General features: G+C 39.0%; 1 protein-coding gene across 1 annotated transcript in view; it reads right to left on the bottom strand.

Annotated features, from left to right (window-relative positions):
• Positions 1 to 20,936, bottom strand: part of LOC126412661 (putative helicase MOV-10) — a 305,211-nt gene that overhangs the window by 87,982 nt on the left and 196,293 nt on the right. Inside the window, exon 13 of the mRNA XM_050082363.1 lies at positions 15,324 to 15,449. Within this exon, the coding sequence (XP_049938320.1) occupies positions 15,324 to 15,449 (126 nt within the window). The remainder of the gene's footprint in view (positions 1 to 15,323; positions 15,450 to 20,936) is intronic.

Genomic DNA, 20,936 nt, shown 5'->3' with positions numbered 1-20,936 from the left:
CTGACTGTGTGCGTGGAGCGCAAACAAGGTGTTTTTATACATATATCAGCTGTCTTTCCATTCAGTCCAGATAATGATAGCTGGAGGAGACTTACTGTAAAATCCAAAGAAATCCCTCTGCCTGCCACCACCACCACACACACATGCACACACCCACCCAACCACACACGCCCACAAACACAAACACACACACAGAGGCTAGGCTGTTAAAATCCTGGTGATCAACTTCCATAGTGTTCACAATAAAGTGCCAGAGTTTGAAGCAGTCCTAAAAGATAGTGGAGTTCACAAAATACTAGGAACAGGAAACTGACAAAAACACAATGATTGACAGTTGTGAGACCATGAGTATCAAAAGGGTAGGCTAATAGAAAATGGAGCTGGTGTGTTTATCGAAGTAGACAAGAAACTCATATCCATCAAGGTAGACATATAACTGCTTATGGGATTGTTTGGGTAAGACGTAGTGTTAGGGTGAGCATAAACTTATAATTTGGTCCTTCTTTCAACAATTAGATTTACCCCAAGTAACCAAAAACTATAGGAAAAACTTCAGATCCCTTGTACAAATGTTCAGCAACCTTTTACAGCATTCAACAAACATAGTGTTATTTATGGAGAAGACTTTAATAATCCAACAGTCAAGTGAGAATTTACTGTTTTTTACATGGTGGATGTGACAAGATATTCTGTGGAATAGTACTAAATACTTTCTCTGGAAATTACTTAGAATAGATATTTCAGAGCTCACTCATTACAGAAATGTTTTAGATATAATGGCAACAAATTCACTTGACCTCTTTGAGGATGCCCACAAAGGGGTGGTATCTGTGTAGATGGCTGTGGCAACAATGATTATTAAATTACAAAGAAACCTAAAACTACAAGCACTGGATAGATAGAACACTTCATGATGAGATGGACCCTCCTTGGTAGTACAAAGTCCCTGTAAAACCTATCAAGCAACAAGTGTAAAACAATGCATAGGGCTATAGATAGCAAAATGAAATATGTTTGACTGTCAAAAGAGAAATGCACAAACATTTGACAGCTACCATAGCAAAATCATATTGAAAGATTTGGCTGTCAAAAGGGAAATACATGAAATCATCAACTAGTACCACACAAAATCATATTGAAAGATCTGGTTCTCAAAAGGGAAATACATGAAATCTTCAGCAACTACCATAGCAAAATATTACTGGAGGATCTTTCACCAAATCCATAGGTTGTCATATGTGAAGGCTGTCAGTTGCAGTAAAGTTAGTGTCTGGACGATTCATGGATGTCACATGGACTAAGTGGAGGGCACCAAAGCAAAAGCATAAATTCAGAATTACATTTTCGAATGTACCTTTACAAAGGAGGATCCAAGGATATTGTCACAGTTTATTACTCAAGCCATAGCAAAGGTGAGCAATATCAATATTAGTGTCAGTGTCATTGAGAAACTGCTGAATTAGGTAAAACTGAACAAGGTCCCAGGCCATGATGGACTCTACACATAACTTGGAGTCGAGTGAGCTCCTCTTTGAACCATAACATACTACAATTTTAACCATAACATACTGTAGACCACTTGAACAAACAAATCATGCCCAGTAGTTGGGAGGAAGCACAAGTCACATCCAACTACAAGAAGAGGAGCAGAAGTGATCCAAAACACTAGTATCCAATAGCAGTGACACCCACCTGTTGTAGACTCTTAAGATACTCTGAGCTCAAATGTAATGAAGTATCTAAAACAGAATGATCCCTCCATTCCAATAACCATGGATTCTGAAAACAGCAGTTGTGAAAAAGCCAACTCTCACTTTTCTCAGAGGACATCATTAAAACTTTGGATCATGGCAATCAGATCAATTCAGCATTCCTTGACTTCCAAAAGGCAATTGACTCAGTGTCAACCATTACTTACTAATGAACGTGTGTCACACACGATCTCAAACAAACTCTGTGACTGCGTTGACGAGTTGTTGGTAGGGAGAACAGGCCATGTTATCTTGGATGGAGAGTCATCAACTGATTTGGAAGTAACTTCAGGTGTGCCACAAGGACGTCTGTTTGGGATCTTGCTATTACTGCCTTATCTTAATGAGCTGAGAGGCAATATTTATAGCAACCTCAGATTTTTGCAGATGATGTAGTTATCTACAGGGAAGTTCTACTTGAACTAAAGCTTCACACATATTAAGTCAGAGCTTGATAAGGTATTAGAGTGGTGCAAATATTGATAAATTGCTTTAAATGTTCAGAAATGTAAAAATGTGTCATCACAAAACACAGAAATGTAGTACTTTACAACTACAATATCAATAAGTCACAACTGTAATCAGTGAAAACCATGTGTGTAAAAATTTGTGGGAATATATAATGGAATGATAATATAGGATCAGTCAGGTGGCAGGCTTTGGTTCATTGGTAGGATACTGGGAAAATGCTTCGTGGTACAGTCACTCATTTTTCTTTCATAATGATTACCACCACAGTGTTAGGCAAACTGATGAAAACATAGTAATCTCAAAACCCAAAACATTTTATTGCTGACAGCTCAAACAAAAAAGTAGATAACTGGATGTGTTACATGATTTTCAGGTGCTCTCACCTTTAGTAAATACACACACAAATAAGCATGCATACAGAATGAAAATCATTGTAATGAGAAGACATTTTAAAAGTTCAACATACAGTCTTGAGTACAATGGCAGGCTGAAACCAATTATACAGAGTCTCGAGAGCACAGTCAAGTGAACATGAGAATACACCATTAACAGAACAGGGCTGGGTGCAATCCGCTTTGGGATTATTTCAGGTACATTGTTTGTTTCTCAAGGTGCATGTGTGCAACAACCCTGTTGCATAACTGGCTCCAATGTTTGATTGTCCCACTGTCTTGGGGACGGAACTGCACTGTCAGGCACTGGCACAAGCACGTTGAAGCATGACAGTAGCGGCCATCGAGGTGACAGTATGATACAAATGGTAACATAGAATTACCACATCACCCAACTAGTCACACTACTTCATGGCAAGGAATCTAATTCATTTTTATAGTTAACTTAAAACCTTACAGGGGAATAGCACAAAATGGCACTTTCATTGATAATGTTACACTCGGTTCCCCCCTAATCCCTGACCAACTGGCTTACTGATCAATTTACAATGCTCTCACTATTGATAGGATATTTAATCTAAAAAAGGCACAGCAAAAGTGTAAGAAGATTGGTAATGAAAATGGCTTTGAAATTTTTGGAAGCACTTAATTGAAACAGAAACATGATCAAAAAATTTGCTAGAATATACATAAGAAAGGAGAAATTTACACTTTCCTGGCATACAAATAGTTCCAAATTTTTTTAGGACAACTGCCGGATGTCTGCAGCTTCTAGCCACAATATTTTGGCACAGCACCTTCTAACCATCTTGTAACAAGACAGGCTATTGTAAAGGGAAGAAAAACTTTATTCAATCACAAACACACAACTGTGAACACACAAGTTGTGGCTAAGATTAGGTCATATTCATGTTGAAAGCAGAAATCTGCTTGACAGGAACACGCGGAGGACCAGTTTCACATTATGCTACACAGATGGCAATGTCTTGGGACTTCCAATGGCCACTAAGATGACCGCGTGACCGGGAAAACCCATCGGTTGGGCAGCACAATGGTGGCTCATTCCTCATGGACACTTTTCACATCCAGTGCAAAATTAAAGCTTATCCAAAAATTAATAAAGATTGAGCTGTATGTGTCACTGAAGAGCCAGTAGGCTCATTTGAAGCAGAGAAGATGGACGATTATGTGTGTGAAGACCCGACTTTGATGTCTGCATTAGTTTGTAAGTTATTGTAAGTCAAATGTTATAAATAAGCCCAGAACTATAACAGTGAAAATTTTGGCAATGAATTACGCAATTGGAACATATGAGGTATCTACAGATACATCTCGTGGAACTGTGATAGTAGATTTACTGAAATTATTCACATATTTAAATGAGAGGCTGAAAAGTGGATTTTGCACAATTAAAAACAGCTTTTCTTACCAAATAAACAGAGAAACATTAAAAGCGGCAGCACTATTCCAAACATTAGATATATAGGAAAGTATTTAATGTATAATTTAAATTTTTTGTTAATATTTACACTTACAAACCTGAAAATGGAGGAAAAGCACAGAAATTATTGTTTATAACTAAACTACGGTAGGACCGAGCGAGGTGGCGCAGTGGCTAGACACTGAACTCGCATTCGGGAGGGCGACGGTTCAATCCCGCGTCCGGCCATCCTGATTTAGGTTTTCCGTGATTTCCCTAAATCGCTCCAGGTGAATGCCGGGATGGTTCCTTTCAAAGGGCACGGCCGACTTCCTTCCCCGTCCTTCCCTAATCCGATGAGACCGATGACCTCGCTGTCTGGTCTCCTTCCCCAAAAAAAACAACAACTACGGTAGATAAAACTGATAACAACAAAATATTTCTCGCAAAATTTCCATATGATTTTATGTATATTGTGTGTATAAAAGGTTAAAATTAAGAATGTCAGCAATTTTCATGTACAGTAGTTTAACTGACTTCAGTGGTACTTGACTGAGGTTTCCTGGGTGCACAGTCGCAATTTGGAGAGGCGTTTCGGTTCGAACACCATTGGAGGCAGTCAGACTGAGTTAGTCTGTGTTCAGAGAAAGTTTCATCTGATGAGCGGTGAAACAACCACTAGTTTGCATGTGTAAATTATTCGGAACTCCTACTTTCGGACATAGACACATTTTGGCAGCTGATCAAGTTGTTAGTTGATACAAGCTGCACTTGTAAGGATTTTCGTTGTGTAGCCATTGTTGAATTTGTAGTTTGATATACTGTGGAACTTGAATGGTTTTCTAAAGATAACTCAAGCAATTAATCGTGGTTTATTCATCTGTCTCCAAGATCTTAATAGAAAGGAGATAAGGAATACAGATAAGGAAAGGACAGAACAAACTTTATTGTCTACAGTACAGCATACAATCACCGTTGATCTTTATTTTACAATTGCCATTACCGACTTTTGCCCATATAAACAGGTACTCATCGGCATTTAATTTCTTTTTCCTTCTCGTACTCAAAACAAATGGCATGCTTGAAACAAGAGTACCATAAGGCTGTTTAGCCAAGAGCCCTGTGGTCTCAGCTATACTCCATGTCTTCCAAGCCAAAATGTTAGCATCTGGAAATGCTTCAAGGCCACCATAATCTGCATGATTGCCCCAAACAACAGCAAGTGTCAACCAGGTACTACCTCCAAACACTGCTTGCACATCACAGGTGAAGTTCAAATGGAGTCCACGAAAAACATTTGGACCTCCAATCAATTGCCAGCGGCTAAGTCCGCTTCAAGGTCACCCGCCTAGCGCGCAACCAAGAGCGGCACGGCCACCAAAAAGTTTTTTAATGACAAAGGGAAGGAGATAAGGAATAGAGATAAGGAAAGGACAGAACAAACTTTATTGTCTATAATACAGCATACAATCACTGTTGATCTTTATTTTACAATTGCCATTACCGACTTTTGCCCATATAAACAGGTAGTCATCGGCATTTAATTTCTTTTTCCTTCTTGTACTCAAAACAAATGGCATGCTTGGAACAAGAGTACCGTAAGGCTGTTTAGCCAAGAGCCCTGTAGTCTCAGCTATACTCCATGTCTTCCCAGCCACAATGTTAGCATCTGGAAATGCTTCAATGCCACCATAATCTGCATGATTGCCCCATACAACAGCAAGTATCAACCAGGTACTACCTCCAAACACTGCTTGCACATCACCACAGGTGAAGTTCAAATGGAGTCCATGAAAAATATTTGGACCTCCAATCAGTTGCTGCTTATTAAACTGGCGAGCCAAGTCAATACCAATCGCCTTCAAACTGCGGCCGGGAATCGAACCTGGGACCCCATGATATAGTGGCAGCGCAGCTAGGCACCAGACCACGAGCTGCAGACCAGTATTTTGGTGATATGTTGACGATACTTTTGTAGTTTGGCCTCACTGTTTGTACACTCTCTGAGAGTTTTTTCAACATCTGAACTCCATAAATGAAAATGTAAAAATTTACTATGGACATGGATAAAGATGGTTGCTTGCCATTTTTGGATGTCTTGGCAGGACATAGGAGCAATGGCACACTTCAACATTTGGTGTTTTGAAAGCCCTTTCATAAAAACATGTATTTACAAGCTACTAGTTCCCACCATCCAGCACACATATGATGGGCACTCTGAAGACCTTAATCCACTGAGTTCATACCATCTCAGATGCCGATAGTCTGCAAATGGAAATGGAACACCTGAAAACTTTGTTCCTCAAGAACAGATATTCCTCTCAGCTGGTAAAGAGAATACTAAATACCGGGTGATCAAAAAGTCAGTATAAATTTGAAAACTTAATAAACCGCGGAATAATGTAGACAGAGAGGTAAAAACTGACACACATGCTTGGAATGACATGGAAAAAAGTTCACAAAATGTCCAATAGATGGCGCTGGACAGCAAAACGTCAGTGACTGCGCATGACAATCGTGTATAAAAGGAGCTGTAATGAGAGAGAGAATCAGATGCACCAGCAGTCGCAGCATGTTGACGTTACCTGAAAAGGCGCTTTTAGTGAAGCTGTATTATCAGAATGGGGAATGTGCTAGTTCAGCGTTACGATCCTATCGCCATAGGAAGGGGATTCGAACGGGTAAAGTTACGTTGACAAATGCAGCTGTCGCGAGAATGATTTCGAAGTTCGAAGCCACAGGTTGTTTAGACGATAGACCCCATAGTGGACGACCGTGCACAAGGCGTAATGCTGCTCAGACAGTTCAGGAAGAAATGGAGACTGTAGCAGATTCATCTATGCACGGGAAAGTCAGTGCTCGTGCAGTCGCATGTCGCACCGGCATTCCATACACTACTGTTTGGTTGCCACTTAGGCATACCCTCTGATGCTCTACGTACATAATCCATCGGCATCATGAACTGTTACCTGGCGATTTAGTGAAGCGGAGGGCATTTGCGGTGTGGGCGTTTCAAAAGATGGCGGAAAATGACAATTGGTTGAGTAACATGTTGCGGACTGATGAAGCTCATTCCACGCTTCGAGGGTCTGTCAACAACCATAACTGCAGAATTTGGGCTACCGAAAATCCTAGAACTGTCATGGAAACTCCATTGCACAACGAGAAAGTCACGATATGTGTTGGATTTACCACATCTACCGTTATCGGGCGTTTTTTCTTCGAGGAAATGCGTGATTCTAGTTTTGTAACTGTTACCGTGACGGGTGAGAGGTACGCCGATGTGTTATAGAATCGCATCATCCCCAGCCTGGCTGATAAACACCTGCTGGAATGTATGATGTTTATGCAGGATGGCACTCCACCCCATATTGCTAGACGCATGAAAGATCTCTTGCGCGCGTCGTTTGGTGATGATCGTGTGCTCAGCCGCCACTTTCATCATGCTTGGCCTCCCAGGTCCCCAGACCTCAGTCCGTGCGATTATTGGCTTTGGGGTTACCTGAAGTCGCAAGTGTATCGTGATTAATCGACATCTCTAGGGATGCTGAAAGACAACATCTAACACCAATGCCTCACCATAACTCCGCACATGCTTTACAGTGCTGTTCACAACATTATTCCTCGACTACAGCTATTGTTGAGGAACAATGGTGGACATATTGAGCATTTCCTGTAAAGAACATCATCTTTGCTTTGCCTTACTTTGTTATGGTAATTATTGCTATTCTGATCAGATGAAGTGCCATATGTCGGACCATTTTTTAACTTTTGTATTTTTTTGGTTCTAATGAAACCCCATGTCATTCCTAGCATGTGTGTCAATTTGTACCTCTCTATCTACATTATTCTGTGATTTATTCAGTTTTCAAATTTATAATGACTTTTTGATCACCCGGTATGTACAAAGCAATGAAGAGGACGAGGCCTTCAAAACAGCTGTGTATCTACTGTATATTGGGAATGTTTCAGTGAAAATAATGGGAATAGTAAGAAGATATAAAGTTAAGTAATCTTTCGTCCTCCTTAGAAAAACTCCGTATTTTTGGGCTCCATCAAAGATGACATAAGAGTTATGTAAGGCAAGTGTTTAAAGGATTCCATGTGATATTGAGGATATTCAGCCAAATCATCAATCGTGTGATTATTGCCACCACATGTTCCAGGACAACACTATCCCATTTCCAAGTGCTAAAAACATGGAATCCACATAAAACTCTTCTCCTTGTACTGACAGACATACAAGGATTACAGACATCTAGAGTTATAAGCTACCTTAAAATTTTTTATGCCATTTTGCCACAACTTAAAAACAAGCTGCACACATCCATTTTCAACTCAAGCCATAAACATTTGAAAATGGGATAATGTTGCCCGGAACATGTTGTGGAAATAATCACACAATCAACAACTGGGCTGAATATCCTCAATATTGCTTTAATAACAGTTGCACCATGGCTTCACATCAGATTCCATGTGAATGAAGGAAATCTTATATAGGGCAAAAGAAGCACACTGTGCAGGATTGCGATGCAAAACATCAACATCACACTAATCTCCTTCAAGCCAATAAGTCCACTATCACCACACATTGCATTTCCACTGCTCATTTGACGGAATACAATGAAAGAAAAAGTATGGCCCATATGTAAAACTTTTGGAGCTCCAACATCAATGAATCAATGGAAATACGATTGCCTGAGTCCCTTACCAATTGAGACATAGCTTCCAGTTAAATTCTGCATAGAGTCCTGTCATACAAAAACTTCATGCTCTGCATAACTGGTATCAATATGTGATTTTATCGTGTGAAAACAATCGGATTGATGTTGATGCAGCAAACTTTTGAAACAGAGGGCGCCTGGTGTAGAGCAGACTTGCAGCAGAAGCACATGTGCTCAAGCAATGCATGCACAATGCCAACTGAATACACCACTCGTGTGCCAGTGAGTTTGTAACTATCTGAGATCAGAGCATGTCCATCAATATTCAATTGAAGATGGCCAAAATATTGTGGCAGGAAGTTGCAGACATCCAGCAGTTCTCCAGAAACTTTATGGAACAACATAAGAGAAGGGTAACAGGATGAAGCCGCCTGGAACTTACAAGGTGGCTATGTAAGTGTATTCACATCCCCACAGTGATCCACTGTAAGCAGTTATTTGTATCTGTGACAATCTCACTATGCTTCAATTTAATCTCCAATGTTAACCACTGAATGGTAAAACACACCAAGAACTTCATCCATATACAAAAATTTAGCCACTGTTAAATTCATTTACAGTGCCAGAGCAAGTAGTGTGATCATGCTGGTTATTCTTTATAAGGACTTAAGAAATGAAAGCAATATTTCATAGCATGAGGCACAAAACAAGGCTGTATGAGATGATACGGAACCATGTGGCAGTTTCTAGAATGCTCTTGTGAAGCAATACATCCATTAAGACAAAGATGTTGCATAGAAAGTTGAACAAACATTCACATTGTAAAAATGGACAGCTAGGAGATGCAGCTTAGATCAGGCAAAAAAATACTGAACACATTTAAAATATACTATGAAACATGTTTCCATATGGAACATGGATGTAAACTGTCTTATCACACTTGTCATCAGAAGATACAGATAAACAACTAAAAGGCAGTCAAGTAAAGAGTACATGAAAATTACGTCATCAAAGAAAGGGCATGGTAAGCTCGTAAGTCAGGCCTCCACACTAGCCTCTGGGATTCTGTAAGTTTATGCCCACACACTACATCTCAATGAGAGCTCACTCTTCTACCACTGCCAGTTAGTAACACTGCATCTTTTGGCTTTCTTGATCACTATTCAGACATTCTAGGTTTCCACACTTCTGCTGCCGTGCATTTACATAAACTATATTAGCAGACAGCAAGGAAAGAAAATACTCCTAGTGGACCAAAACTAGCACTGCCAGAGGTGGGTCAAAATCTGTGGAGAACACAATGCCTCTAGGATGGGCATCCAAACATAACGCCACTGGTCTTTCAGGCTGGAGGTTGTGAAGAGGGTTCCCTGTCCACACAGAAAAAATACATTGGTCAGGATGATCTACAGAAGTCTTGAAATCAGGACTGTCTCAACTCTGGAATTGAACACAGCAAAGGCAGTGGACTTCTCCTTTGCAGCCTGGAAAGTTGAAGGGGCTACACACACCAGGAATTGTGCAGAATACATCCAAGGAGTTACAGAAATACAAACTGAAACTCGTAGCTCTCCAAGAGATTACATGAAAGGGTAAAAGATAAGCAGTGGAAACAGCCTGTATGGAGACTGTGGCAAGCACAATGAATTAGGTCCTGGGTTTCATGTGCATGACTCAGGAATAAAAGCATGAAAGTGTTTAAATCCACTAATGACAGAATCTCCTACATTACAATCGCTTTCCGGAACTGAAAGATCCTTGGTTACTTGACCTGTACCCTCTGAGGATAAGATTGAATTCAGAAAGGAGTAATTTTACACTGAACTGGACTATGTGTATAACTCATTGCCAAACTATAATATTTAAATAGCATTGAGTGACTTTATACCAAATTAGGTCAAGAAGACATCTATAAACTGGTGGTCAATAACGCAAGTCTGCATCAAGAGAGCAGTAGCAAAGCCACACATTTGATCAGTTTCACAATTGACAATTATATCTGCACCATGAGTGGATGGTATCAACAGAAAAACATACATAAAGGCACATGGATGGCACCAGATGGGCAAACCATAAATCGGATAGACCATGTATGTATCCAGAAGCAGTATGCCAACACCATCAAGGATACATGAACCTATAGGGGAAGAGATCGTGACACTGATCACTTCCTGATAATGTGTAAGATGAACATTAAATTTACGATGATGTGTTACATAGCTAAGCAGACTACATATTATGATATAAGCAGATTACAGAAGATGGAGATTAAAAGAAAATATGAGACAACACTAGCAGAAAAATTAAGTAAATGCAAGGAAAAGGTAGGAGACTGTGATATCTAACACCAAAATATAAAAAAAATGAAACATTTATTAAAGACACACAGGGGAAGATCCTCACAAATGCCGTTGAATTATAACAGCAATGGATACAGTACTTTGTAGAATTGCTAAACTGTGATGATCACATTGAGTCTCTTATATGTGAGGTATCAGACACTGTAGACAGCAATACAGACCCCCCTCAATGAAGAAAGAAATATGACAAATACTCAGTAACCTAAAAAACAGTTAAGGCTTTTGACAATGATCAAATTGCAGTAGAGCTAACAAAGTATGGAGGACCCATACTGTTTAAAACAACACTGAAACTGCTAAAGAATATTTGGGGATATGAGAGATTGCACGACAACAGGAAAATGGCTGTAATCTGCTCTATGCTATGAAAGAATGACCCCTGATATGTGATAATTATAGAGGGATTGCACTCCTTAATGTAAGCTACAAAATTCTATCTCAGTGTTTACTGAAGAGAATGACCCCAACTGCAGCAGGTATTATTGGGGGCTATCAATGTTCTTTCAAAAGGAACAGATCAACTACAGACCAGCATTTTATGCTCAAACAGGTAACCAAGAAAGGTTGAGAACATAACTTTGATATTCAGGTAGTTTTTTGTTGACTTCAAAAAAGCTTATAACAGCCTACACAGGGGCACTATGAATTGAAGGAGTTTCAGTTTCCACAAAAGTTAATACATCCAATACAGATGTGTTTAGAAGAAATCTACTGCAGAGTAAAGATCGCTACAGGAATGTCAGGACATTTTGAAGTCAGAACTGGTCTTAGACTAGGAGAATCTTTATCTCCAATACCTTTTAATTCAATTTTTGAAAAGATAGAAAACAACAAAAACTAAACAAAGCTGTAATAAACTGGGTAAAAACACAATAAATTGGTTTGCATATGCAGAAGCTGCTGTTTTAATAAATGGTAGCGAAGAGGACTTGCAGTTTATGACAACTTCTCAAAGAAATAGTTCAAGGAAAGCAGGCATAAAATTAATGAGGAGAAAACTGTGCAAATGGTCATGAGCTAGGCACTCAATGATGGTACCCCACTGAGAGATGAAGAAGTAATTTAAATGAAAAGACATTCTTAAATATTTGGGAAGCACTTTTAGCAAGCAGTATAGAGTGGAAGAGGCAAGAACATATGGCAAATGGAGCATACTGTGGCTTATGGGACATGCTGTGTAGTAGATCAGTTTTGAAATCAGACTGATCAGAGTGTAATTCTCCCAGTAGCTCTGTATGACTGAAAAATTTGTATTAAGGAAAGCTGATGAAAAAAAAATTAGATGAACAAAAACTGCTGGCCTTTGAGAGACAGATAGTAAGGAAAACGTTTGGCCTCAAGAGGGACGTCCTGTCACAGGAATGGAGGATGTATCGATACCAGAATTGGCAGATCTACACTCACAAGCTGATATTGTACAAAGTTCAAAGAAAAGAAGATTGATGTGGACAAAACACCTAATTTACATGGAAGAGGTAAGACTACAGTGAATAGCATTCTCAGGATCCCTAGAGTGCAGAAGAGGCCAAGGAAGGCCATGGGCAAGAATGAATGATATCAACAGGGATATGGAAGTGATGGGCTTGAAAAAAGGAGAATGGACCACAAAAGCCGGGAACAGACATGATTGATGAAGGAAGTAGAGAATGCATCTAATCTCCTAGGTCAAAGCAACAATAAATGGGGAGATATCAGTGTCTAGCAACTGCAAAACATCTTGAAAGTCAAATGGCTTTATTCAGCATTGCAGCCCAGAGCTTATAATCTGTAACTGAAAAAGTGTTCAAGTAGTGCAGCAGTTTCAGTCTGTGTCTATCTTAGGCCTGCGTGAAAATACAAACAGCAAGAAGTATGGTATATTTTAACAAGATGGATTGAACTTAATGACACCAAGCTCACTCTGGTATGATTTTTGGCTACAATTACATCACTCAAGACTGTGTCAGACAGCAGGATATCACTATGGTGTCATTGTTGATTGCTCTGGTTTCTGGCATAATGTTCAGGACGAACTGTCAATCCACTAGTAGTAAAAAAGTTAAAATAAACAAGTCCTATCAAAGTAATTTTAAGGGCAAACAGTCCTCAAGCAAATATTTTGGATGTTGTATGCTAAACGGCAGTGCATCCCAAGTGTATTTCTGCACTGACAGCAGAACATGTGGGCAACATGGGTCAAGTACGCTGACCTTGATGACAGCACAGTAGCTGTTGGTAAGTGCTTGCATACGTACACTGGCATGCAGAACATAAGGGCGAATGTAACTTATACATAATGTGTCACTGCCAAGTAACATAGCTCATTGAAATTTGGACCATTCACTCAAAGAACTGCTACAGTACAGTACAGAAGGTAACTGGAAGAAATATACTATGGCATGAACAGAAATGGCACTTTTATTCAAAGACAGCAATTACACTGAAGACACCATAATTCACACTGGTCCACTGAAATTTACAAAAGGCAGATGGTTCTAAGGTGTGTAGACACCATGGATGGTAATACATGCACTGCAATGTGCTCCCACGCCTGCCACTAGGTCCGTAAGTAGTTCTTGTTGTAGTGTGTTTGACAACTGCTGGAAGATCATTTATGCATGTGGGTGTGATGAAATACCTCTCCCAATGCATTCCACACATGCTGAATGGTATTTAAGTAAAATGGAACAGGTAGGCCTGTCCATTCGCTGAATATCCTCTCATTCCAGCCAAGAGCTCCTCAACCTGTGCAGTTCAATACGGCTGTGCATTGTCAAATATAAAAATGAAGTCAGGGCCAAATTACACCCCTGAAAAGTTGTACTCATGCAACATTATACCTCCTCTCACCATAGCACCTGGGCTACCAACATGATCATGTTCGACACTGCTGGACATACTCTCTTATGGCGAGAGGAAGCAGTGTGTAATTCACTCATGAACATTGTTGAACATTACATTGATTGAGACAAATTACGTGATATCCCCCAGTCTGGCTGGTGGAGCACTTTGGGAGTAGAAACACGGTAGGATGACAATAGTGCATTCCATTCCTTGGTGAGCAAGAAACAGTACACCATCCCTGGTGTTCAGTTGATGACACAAGAACAAATAAATTCAGCACCCATCAAACTCCATGTGGCTTTGCCGTACAGTGATCTTGGTGAGTACAGTGCAAACCACTGTTGACTCAAGTCAATTCTAGTGTATTTCTCTGGTGGTCAGCACAGTCATTTTGAGAAAAATATTTACATTTAACCACCTTCTAGAAACAACTTCTTATAATGTAAGGAACAAAAGAAGATTAGGTAGAAATGATCAGTTTTTATATTTCAGTTTAATCTCTCCGTATGAGCTTTGAGCTACATTGAACTATTTCTAGGTCCTGTATTGTGGCTTTTCATACACAAACCTTTGAAACTCAACTTTTATTAGTAGGAAAAAATACATTAATGAGTAAACATATGAGAAGGTGCATAAATATATCAGGAAGTGTGGACTGAAAAGTTTAAGGTCTCCAAGGAGACATCAGCAAGGTTTGTATCATCTAATTTATGTCATATTTATTATTGCTTGCCATTCCAGAATAGATACTTTACTGACTCTTAACTGTATAACCCTAGATCACAAATTCACAGGACAAAATGGAGTAAGAGTACACAATATTAGCTAACACTCTGTCTACAAATCAAGACAGTTAGAGATACTTTTCAGAGCAAAACATGCTCAAATTAAGCTTCTCTTCAGCATATCATTACGTACTTTATCCATCATGATGGCCAGAGGTTTTAAACATAGTACTTTCTTTAGTGGTTGTATAATAATTTCTAATTCTGACACATAGGTCATACTTTGCATGTTTGTAATTGCTTAACAAGATTTCTCTCTCCTCACACTCCCAACAGGCGAGACCCTCTCATGCTGAGATCCACGCACTTCTTTTTTTGAACTTCCTCAATATATCCCTCTCACTGCCCCAAGCTAGGATTGTGAATGTTCTTTGTATGTTTTTATTGATAGTACAGACATTTTCATTTTGAAGCTAACTACCAGTCAACAACTGTGTCTCATAATTTTATAACCTGATGTGATGTGCGATCAAAACTTAAAATTATGTATTCTTTATAAACTGTTAAGCCCTTTGTTTAGTCAGTTGCAATGCGTGGTGTCAGCTGAGCTCTTGATTAATGCAATTTCTCTTCTTTATGTAATTTTTTATATTTGACACTTAATAATTGTAAAACTGATGTGCAATAGCAACTAACATAAAGCTGATAACAACATACTTGCCAGCAGTAATAAGTGTTGTTATAACAACACACTTATTTACAACATCTTCAACTGTAAGGTAAAATGTGTCTTCATTTGCTTCATAATTGCTACACTGCTTGATCTCTTCAGGAATACTGTCACTGCAACAAAGCAATCAGATATTAAATAATACACAAATCTACTTTCATACTAAATGCGGCATACTGAATTCTCTTGGAAACATGAGTACATAAAAAAAAAAATAATCATAAAAATTCAGCTTCCTTGAAAAATGAATGAATGAAATCAACAAACTACACTTTTATGAAAATTGTCATTTTATGAACAAAACTGCACTTTTTATTCATCTGCACTGCTGAATATTCTCATTCTATTCAAAGCTTGTAAAAAAATATATCTGTTTATATGCCTCTCCATTTGTTGTGACAAATCTGTTGTTGTTATCATAATTCTTTCATGCCTAGAATACAGATGGCTGAGGAGTGTTCTTAGGTTTCAAAATATAAACATGTTGTGTGGTGGTAAGGATTATCCATTTCTGCTCATCTCATGTTTTATAGGTGACTTTAATGTCTGCCCTAGAGGGTAAACATTAATAAAACTGACAAGCTGCAGTGACAGATTCCTGACTACAGATGGAGGAAATAAGATCCTATGAACATGTATTCCAAAATGGATGGTAAGTGTGCAATAACAAATTGTCCCAGAACACAGTACTGAGCTGCATCACACCCATATCACAACAGATGTTCAGAGTGGCCTCCATCGGATGCAATGTATGTGTTCACATATCACATCATGGATTGCTGCACCCTTTTGCACATTCTGACCCCTTTCTGAATCGAATCACAGGTGTTGTGAACCTACTGTTGGAGGGTCTGCACATCAGGAACTGGTTCAGCAACTCTTTGCTTTTCAGGTGCCCCCAGAAGTAAAAATTCAGGGGGTTTAAGTCCAGTGATCTCTGTGTCCTATCCAATGTCTGGGAAAGATGTTGCTGAGGTGTCAGCAAACTGTAACGCAAAAGTGGGATGGTGTTCCATCATGCAGAAACCACATAACCTGTTATATTGCCAAAGACACATTCGCAAGCAGCCCAGGCATGCTATTCTGCAAGAAGTCCAGGTATATTCCACCGAAGACGCATGTGGAATAATAACCGTTCCACATATGTGGTTGCCAAGAATCACCGACCACACACAGATGCTGAAATGATGCTGATGAGACACCTCAACCATTCCCCAAGGATTGTCTGTAGTCCACAGATAATGATTATGCAGTTTGATGGTGCCAGTTCTGGTAAAGGTTGCTTTATCAGTAAAGAGGGCTGATGACAGAAACCCCATAACTGAAATGATCTGGTGCAAAAGCCACTGACAAAATCCTTCCATAGAAGGAAATCTGCTGTTGATAATCCTTGCACTCATTGCAGATGATAGAAGTAGTAGCATTTGTCATGCAGGATACACACAATCATACGTTGACTTACACCACATTGGAGGGTCAAATGCCTTGAGCTTGTACTAGGGTTCGTCTCAATGTCCTGTAGAGCCCAATTCTCCAAATCTGGTGTATGCACAGCCCACAACCTCCCTGCATGTTCATCTGTCTGAAAGGACCCATGCTCACACAAACACCCAAAAAGTGCTTGAAATGTTGAATGATAATGGTTGGCGTCTGTGAGAGTACCGTACTTACTCGAATTTAAGCCGCACTCGAATCTAAGCCGCACCTGAAAAATGAGACTCGAAATCGAGGAAAAAAATTTTTCCTGAATCTAAGCCGCACCTGAAATCTGAGACTCGAAATTCAAGGGGAAAGAAAATTTTTAGGCCGCACTTCCAAATCGAAACAAAGTTGGTCCATTGTAATATGAGACACAATTAGGTTGAATGAACGACGATACGGCTGTAGTAGTTTGGTTCGAGTCGTAAGCTTAGCAGTTAAGCTTTACCAAGTAGCCGTTGTTATGCGTCAGGTGCTCCATCTGTATTTACACAGGTGCGGGTGCCCTTTCTTTTTCACATGCTTCGTCTGGTTTGAATTGATTGCTTATTTTTCTTTGATCTGACAAGTGCAGTTCTCTTTGTTATAGGTGTTTCCGTCACTCAAAGCTGAAAATGCATTACTGTACTGTGTCATGCATTGTTTGTCGCATTCTGAAAATGAGGGTTTACGGCCTGTCGCCGCTTGCGGCATGGCTTGCTTTTGTGCACGCTACCGCCGCTTACAATTAAAAAAAAACAAAGAGAGAAATCGTCTCATTAGCAAAACAATGGCAAGAGACTGCTATTCGTTGCTACTTACACTGCTGCTTTCTTTGATAATGATCAACAAGAACCAAATAATAGACTGCATATGATAGAAGATGTTCTGAACGAGAATTTAGCGAAAAAATTTTCCGTTTGAAAATCTTTGCAGACGCCTCTTTAGTACATTACATTATGCACAGAAATTAGAGTCATCTTAGATTTAAAAATCTAGTCAATTGCCGTGCTTCATTTCTGACTGTATCGCTATTAGGCATAGGAATAATACGAATATAAACATGACATGGTATGCATATTCTTCCGCGTCTGCTGTTGTCTCACTCTAGTTTCGCAGTTTATTAGGCGGACAGGATTTAAATGAGATAGCAGCAAACACGAAAGAATACATGGCAAAATGTTTATATTCGTATTATCCTTAGGGTGAAGAGAATACTGCATGTGATTCACAATTCATAAAAGTTCCTATTAGCAACCATTTCTTCTCACAGTTAGGAAAAAATTCAGAAAGCAGAGTTGGACATATTGACAAATATCCCAAAAAGTCTTGCCAGTCGAATTTTCGCAGAACATTGAAATGCTGCTACGTTCGAAGAGGAACAATACGGAATTTGTATTTACTTCGTCGGATAATGTATGAAAATGCAGTGATCGAAACTCGGGGCGGAGAAAAAAAAGCTCGTCTTCCACCTTTTTTTTATTTATTTACTGACGCAGAGGTTTTGGTGCCAGTATGTGCCTTTGTGCCTGTGAAGCATGCCTGCGTAGCGCTACATATATTCGACGACAGAAGTTAGTTGTGGCGGCACCTACCAACATTTTTCAGAACTTCCGCTTACTTTGCACTCTATTCTAAGCCGCAGGCGGTTTTTTGGATTACAAAAACCAGAAAAAAAGTGCGGCTTAGATTCGAGTAAATACGGTACTTGTTTTAGTATAGCCATGCTACCTCTTGACCATATCCACCTGCTTGGCCATACATAAACACCATCTCGACTTGTTCCTGATGAGAATACCAGACCAGTCTGCTGTTTACAGTACACTACATCTATCACACAGTCTGCAACACACAAGGAACACACAGCACATGGTCAGCGGAACTTTCATTTGTCGGTGCCATCTATTATGGCAACAATGCATTTCCGGACATATATTCATAGGAACTTTTTTCTTGGTTAGCTTACTGTCATTCATACTGTGAATATGGCCACAAACCTTTTAACTGCTGTTTCTATCACCTCTTCATCCAGTTGTTATCTTTCTTTTGTGGTCCTAATATTTTTCTGGGGATCTTCATTTCCTTCTTTCCCAGTCCTTTTTCACCTCTTTTATTGAGCGCATATACAGATCCAAATAGTGCTTCTGGTTTAATTACTGCTGCATAGCATCTAATTTTTGCCTCCAATGATACTGACTGAACTTTTATTTTTCTTTAATATATTTGCACTTAAAGTGCTATCTAACTCACCTGATTGCATCCATTCTCCCACATACTTAAACTTATTAACTTTTTTGATGTTTCCCTATTGTTCTGTCTGAAATTTATATCTATTTTGTCTAATTATTTTCATCATATTTTCATTTTCTCATCTCAGTGAATGAGCTCCAGTTTCTCTTCTTTTTGTGGGAGTTCCAATTTTTCCAAACTGTTAGTCTACACTCTAATGCTTCATACTTGCATTGTTCCATCATCTAATTTTCTTCCTCTTGGTGGACGTTCCATTCCTTTCACCATTTACATCATTGTTTCTCTAATCTCATCCCAATTTCCCATCTTCTTTGTGAGAAACTTTTCAATGAATTCGTTCCTCTTGTCAGAAAATTTTGTTGTATCAATTCTACATATGTTTTTAATTTTGGGACAGAGTCTTTTAGGATGAAATATGGCTTTGATTTCTGTTAAAAAGTGGTGCTCTTCTGACCCATATGCTCACAATTTGTCTATGGTTTTGTTTGGTAACTGCCACATGATCCAGATGATGTAACAGTAAATGTGCATTAGAAGAAAACCATGTCTTCTTTCTCTATGGTAATTTTCTGAAACAGGTTGATGTTAGTTTAAAGTCAAATTGTCTCCAGAAATTGATAAGCCTTTCTCTGTTCTTTTGGGGGCATTTGCATGTGGAAAAAATTTCCTACCATTTCCTCCTATTTTTATTCTCCGCCAATCTGTGTGTTGAAGTCTCCTATGAGTAGTTTTATGTAGAGCTTTCATATTTGAGCATGAAAGCTGTCCAGAGCATAACGAATTTCTGTTTGGTCTTTATGGCTTTAATTTTCAAATGTATTACTATCTCCATATCTGGTTTCCTAATGTACTTGTATCAATTGTTTGGTATCCCAATTTTTAGTTAAGAGCAGGGCTTTAGTCAGGGAGTTCTGGAAGCTCTCCAGAATCTGGTGGTCTAATTCCATCATAGTTTCCAGTGATCCAGTCCAGCTATAGTAAAGTATGGTGTGCCCCAAGGGTCAGTTTTGCGTCCTTTATTGTTCATATTATATGTTAATGATCTGCCCACAGAACACAACAGCAAGATACTTAACTATGCGGATGACACAACCGTTGTTAACTGGGGAACCTACGAGAATGATTTGGCCCAAAATTGTTCTGATGTCTTATTTGGATTGAAGAATTACTTCCAAAACAATCGCTTAAGCTTAAACATCAATAAAACAAATCTAATGGCATTTCAAATACACCACAAACAATATGAAATGCAATGGAGTGTTGTGTCTGATGATGGTTCAGAAATAAAATTGAAAGATAAAACTTCCTTCCTTGGCGTAATGTTTGATCAGCATCTCTGTTGGGAGCATCATATCGAATTCTTATGCCAAAAACTTAGCAAATCAATTTAATGCAATGTGGACAATGTCACAATTTCTTAAATATGAGCAGATGAGTATAATCTACTATGCTTTCGTGTATCCATACCTCACATATGGAATTGAAGTATGGGGATGTGCTACTGCCAAGCATGTAAACAGGGTATTCATCCTTCAGAAAAGGCAGTTAGGATCATGTGTAAGCTTAGATATAATGAGTCTTGCAAAGCAATTTTTAAAATTAAGAAACTACTAACACTCCCATCACTATATATTTATAAAACTGTTCAGGTGATGCTAAAATACAAGCAGTACAAAAATATAAATAGAGAAGTGCACATGTACAATACTAGGAGGGACGATGATTATCACCTGGAAAGAAATAATACAAAAAGTGCAGACAAGACTCCCTATTACATGGGGATCAAATTTTATAACAAACTTCCAAAGATACTAAAAATCTTAAGTGGAAGCTGCCTTGAAATTGCCTTGAAGGAATTCCTCAGCAAAAAGTGTTTTTATAGCATTAAGGAA

Source organism: Schistocerca serialis, chromosome 7 (assembly GCF_023864345.2).
Source record: "Schistocerca serialis cubense isolate TAMUIC-IGC-003099 chromosome 7, iqSchSeri2.2, whole genome shotgun sequence".
Taxonomy (NCBI): domain Eukaryota; kingdom Metazoa; phylum Arthropoda; class Insecta; order Orthoptera; family Acrididae; genus Schistocerca; species Schistocerca serialis.
The sequence above is the reverse complement of the archived record's forward strand: the minus strand, read 5'-3'. Positions and strand labels throughout refer to the sequence as shown.